The 5,000-nt window shown below is 46.5% G+C and overlaps 1 protein-coding gene across 1 annotated transcript in view; it reads right to left on the reverse strand.

The window, feature by feature from the left end:
- adgrl3.1 (adhesion G protein-coupled receptor L3.1) overlaps positions 1-5,000 on the reverse strand; it is a gene marked incomplete at its 3' end in the record, with an annotated part of 102,323 nt that overhangs the window by 91,135 nt on the left and 6,188 nt on the right. The window contains exon 2 of the mRNA XM_079730908.1: positions 3,214-3,427. Within this exon, the coding sequence (XP_079587034.1) occupies positions 3,214-3,427 (214 nt within the window). The remainder of the gene's footprint in view (positions 1-3,213; positions 3,428-5,000) is intronic.

A 5,000-nucleotide genomic window follows, 5' to 3' on the forward strand; every position in this document is an offset into this window, starting at 1 on the left:
TTGTGAGGCTCTACAGAGATAGGTCCTTTTGCTAAGGCGATCAATAATGGGATAGGAGCACACACACACACACACACACACACACACACACGCACACGCACACGCACACGCACACGCACACGCACACACACACACAGACCGATCTGCCACACATACATGAATACATATACACATAAAATACACTGATACATAATTCCAAATACACACGCACACACACACCCTTATGCATCCATCCAAATACAAAACCACATACATGAATGCACACACACCCACCTACATACCCCTATACAGTCATCCAAATGTAACACAAACACATGTATAAAGACACACAAAACTACACACTACACACACTTACACTCACATAAGTAAACATTTGTGCACATGCATATATGTGTGTGTGGTTACATGACACGCATGGATACAAGACTATGTCTTGGATACAAGACTATGTCTTGTATGCATGCATATATGCCCACACTTCATAGATTCATACATAAATACACACAATGTACACACGTATATGCATACGTACATTGATACATACATACGATCATAGACACATAAGTACACACAGTACATACAGACATACACACAAACATACATACAATCAAATGTACGAGCAAACATGAGTACGTATGTATGTAGATATTGTACATACAGCAGTGTTGAGGCCACCAACACACACTGATAACCACCATCCAATCATCAATACACTCGCACTGCACACACGCTCACGCACATGCATGTGCGGTCAGAGCGCCGTGCGAGAACAAAGAGCGAGTGAGATAGCAGGGGGAGTGTGGGCAGCTGATGTTTATCAGTCAGCGGAGGAGCCGGCTGGAGGACGGCAGATAAAACAAACATAATGAAAATGGCAGAGAGGGGAGCAGACGGACAGGAGAGCACTGTGCTCTGACCCTGTGTTATGAGCTGCTCTCTCCTCCCTCCCGCACACACACACACACACACACACACACACACACACACACACACACACACACACACACACACACACACACACACACACACACACATAAACTGTATGTATAGACACACACAAACCCACGCGCACGCCCACACAGACACTCACTCTCACATACACCCACGTATATATTTAGATATTTATATTTTATAGAAATATTAGGGCTGTTAAAAGTGGTGCGAAAATAACCTACAGAATGTCTACAGTCATCATATCAGAATTCATTTTAGTTATTAGTTCCACTTACTTTACATTGAATTACACTTGCAGTAAGTGACTGCCTGATACATTTGCAGTAAGTGACAGCCTGCTTACAATTCCCGAAACTGTGGTGCTACTCATTTGAATTGAACTCTAACTGTTGGTTTAAAATTGTACTAAGTAACTGCCTGTTTAAAATTCCCAAATCTGTGGTGTTTCGTAAGTTTCATATTCAACCCACACTGAGTGAGTCAATAAAACTCCTTCAAGATCACTTGGTCTAGTTTTTGATCATTAAATTCATTTGGTATGAATGATAATGTGTCAATTGGAATGGATCTAAAATATAATTTTTAAAATGCGATTAATCATGCGTTAACTCACTAATACTATGCAATTAAACTCGATAAAAAATGGTAATCGTTTGACAGCCCTAATAAATATATATAAACCGTATATATATTTTTTCATATTAATATATATATATATATATATAATATGTATATAATATATATATATTATATTACATTTATATATATTATATTATATTTAAATATATATATATATATCTATATATATATATAGATATATATATATCTATATATATATTTCATAAAAATATCTGCACATACACCCACAGCACATACAGTACATGGACATATAGCATGTGTACCATATTGATACACATGCCAATCCCCTGCTCACCACGATGTGTAAAGTCCTTTTCCTTATGGGCTTCTCGCGGCTCCTGACATGCATTATTAACCAGCACTATAACACAAAGCGACCGCTTCGCCCTGCACGTGGGTTTGCGCATGTGCATTAACACAGTGCCTGTGTCTCCGCATGGGTTTCCAATGGCTATGCGCCATATGCACAAGAGCCAGGATGCACACACACGAAAAGATACACACACACACACACACACACACACACACACTCATGCGGTCACAAACCGCGACACACAAATGTGGCAAACAGTTGTTTCCGGTCTGAGTCACCTCCGTCGAGGGGTTTCTCCACATCTGGACCGGCCTCTAGCTTAGCTAATTAGAATTATGTACAGAAGGGTCCAGCTCCCTGACTGTGTGTGTGTGTGTGTGTTTGTGTGTGTGTGTGTGTGTGTGTGTGTGTGTGTGTGTGTGTGTGTGTGTGTGTGTGCGCGCATGTGTGCGTGTGTGCATGTGTGTATAAATAATGGAAAGCGTGCACCACAGAAGACTGTGGCCGCACACTCTGCAGCTGCCAGGGAAAATGGAGTGATAGAGATAGAGCCAGGCCAAAGCAATCGCTGCCAGAGCAGTGCCGCTTAGCAGCAGCAGGTTAGAGTGAGGGGGTGAGGATAAATGAGACACAGGGAGCAAGGAGACCAATGCGGAGATTGGCAAGATAATGGAGAGGAAAACAAGCTTGTCATCTCAGCCTTACTAATGTCAAACGTCGATCCCTCCAATACGTCTGATCTGTCGAACACGGCAGATAGCAAAATAACCCACTGAGGCTTTCGTCATTTTACTTTTCTACAAAATATAAGAATTTAAAATAAATTGTCAGAGAGTGAGCGGTACTGGAATGCGCACAAAGTCAGTCATCTCAAAAAACTAATAACTGCCTTCAGGTCTGTCAGTATCAGAACTGCAATGAGTCAGCCATATCCACCCCACGCTAACACACAAACACACATTTAAAGCAAAATACACCTGCACACACACACACACACACACAAGCACAATCACACACACATACACATAGGCAATGCCAAATGCACACAAACACAGATAGACACGGTAATAGAACAAAATGCACACACACATACACACACATACACATACACAAAATCACACATAAGAGCACACATGGCAAAATGCCCACAGGCAGACACACACAAACACACATACACACGCACACACACACGCACACGCTCACAAACGTACATGGAGAGACGCCCTCCGGCAGACAGGAACACACACCCACATCCACATTCACACCCACACACACACACACACACACACACACACACACTCCCTCACCTGAGTGACATGATCTTGTAGGCGTCGGGCAGGTAGCAGCGAGTGTTCTCCATCTGGGCCGGGTCCGAGTCGCAGATCTTGTCGTCGGTGCGGCCGTAGTTGGCGCTCTCGATCATGATGACGTCGGTCCCGGGGCAGCGCAGCTCGATGGGATAGGACTCACAGGACAGCTCCCTCCGCACCACCGCCATGGGAATGGGGGCGCGGCCGCACACTGTGGACATCAAGCGCACACACACACACACACACACAGGTATTGGTTCACCACGCGAGTCCCCGTGGTCCCCACCGCGTCGTACGGCGCTCAGCCCGCTGGGTCGGTGACGGCTTTGTTTGAGTCACGACACGGAGGTGCCGGCGAGAGGCCGGGGGTCAGGAGGAGAGGCTCCACGCTGAGCGCTCGCTCCGTGAGTCTGAATGAATTAGTTTCTCTCTCTGGCGCGCTAATTAGCCACGCGGTGAATAACAATGACATTTCCCAGACTAGAGGAGCATGTTATTGGGCTGGTAATTACACTTGGATTTGGTTGGTTGGGTGGGGGTGGAGGAGGAGGGGGTGGATGGGTTGAGGTGAGAGGGGGTGGTGGTGGGTGGGGTGATGCTCAAGTGGGTGGTGGTGGAGAGGGTGACGGTGGAACGGGTGCTAGAGGTGGAGGTGGTGGTGGAGGGGTGAGGTGGGCGGGGGTGCTAGCCGTGGGGTTGGCGGTGGAGGGGGTGATGGTGGAATGGGTGCTAGAGGTGGAGGTGGTGGTGGAGGGGTGAGGTGGGCGGGGGTGCTAGCCGTGGGGTTGGCGGTGGAGGGGGTGATGGTGGAATGGGTGCTAGAGGTGGAGGTGGTGGTGGTGGAGGGGTGGTGCTGTTGGATTGGGTGATGGTGGAGTGGGTGACGGTAGAGTGGGTGGCTGTAGAGTGGCTTATGGTGGAGTAGTTGGGGATGGAGGTGGTGAGGTGCAGTGCCCAGTCTGGCCCCAGCTTTCTGGTTTGCCTTTAATGCTCGGAAATTGATCCCTGGATAGAAATGGCTAATCATTTTTCAGAGGTTGCAAATGTGTCGGTCAGCACATTGTAGCTTTTAACGGTATCAGCATAATTTGCAATATTCCAATTAGCTCTGAAGATATGCTTCAAATCGGAACATATCCAAACCTGAATCTGGCCCTGCCATCTCCTCCTCCTCTATTAAAAGTATCTTACCATTGGGTCATTTGTGGAAGCGGGAGGAAGACAATGAGTGTTACAAAGGAGGAAGAGAGGAGAGGAGAGGAGAGGAGAGGAGAGGAGAGGAGAGGAGAGGGAAAGGGAGAGATGAAGAAAGGTTAGGGGAGCTGATGCAAAGACATGAAGCTAGCTGGGGATATAGCTAAAAACGGTTCCTAAAAAATAAATAAAATGCATTACTGGGAAGACCACAGTTGATTCCTAACCTACTTTTAGTGCATGTTTGAAGTGAATTCTCTTCCCTCTCCGTTATGGGAGGAGTGAGGAACAAAGGCGAGCCAGAGATACTGTTATTCTGTTCATGGTGGAGACGAGGAGGTGAGGTGCCTAGCAGGGGACTGTTTTATTTGTCTGTTTTATTTTGTGCTGTGTCTCGCTCCGGGTTTGGATGTTATTTAGTTTTGGATTGTATGTGAGGGGTTGGCTCCCGGGGGCCGATTTCTCACATTTGTGAAGCGCACAAACAGCAAACCCAGTCGGCTGCCTCAATTTGTACTTTAATTTGGGGAGCAGATACGTGGCTTGAACACACAACGCGAAGGAACTCAATCCCTCTCTTCAGGAGTGCC

The sequence above is a fragment of the Pollachius pollachius genome, assembly GCF_949987615.1.
Source record: "Pollachius pollachius genome assembly, chromosome: 2".
In the NCBI taxonomy this organism is placed as follows: domain Eukaryota; kingdom Metazoa; phylum Chordata; class Actinopteri; order Gadiformes; family Gadidae; genus Pollachius; species Pollachius pollachius.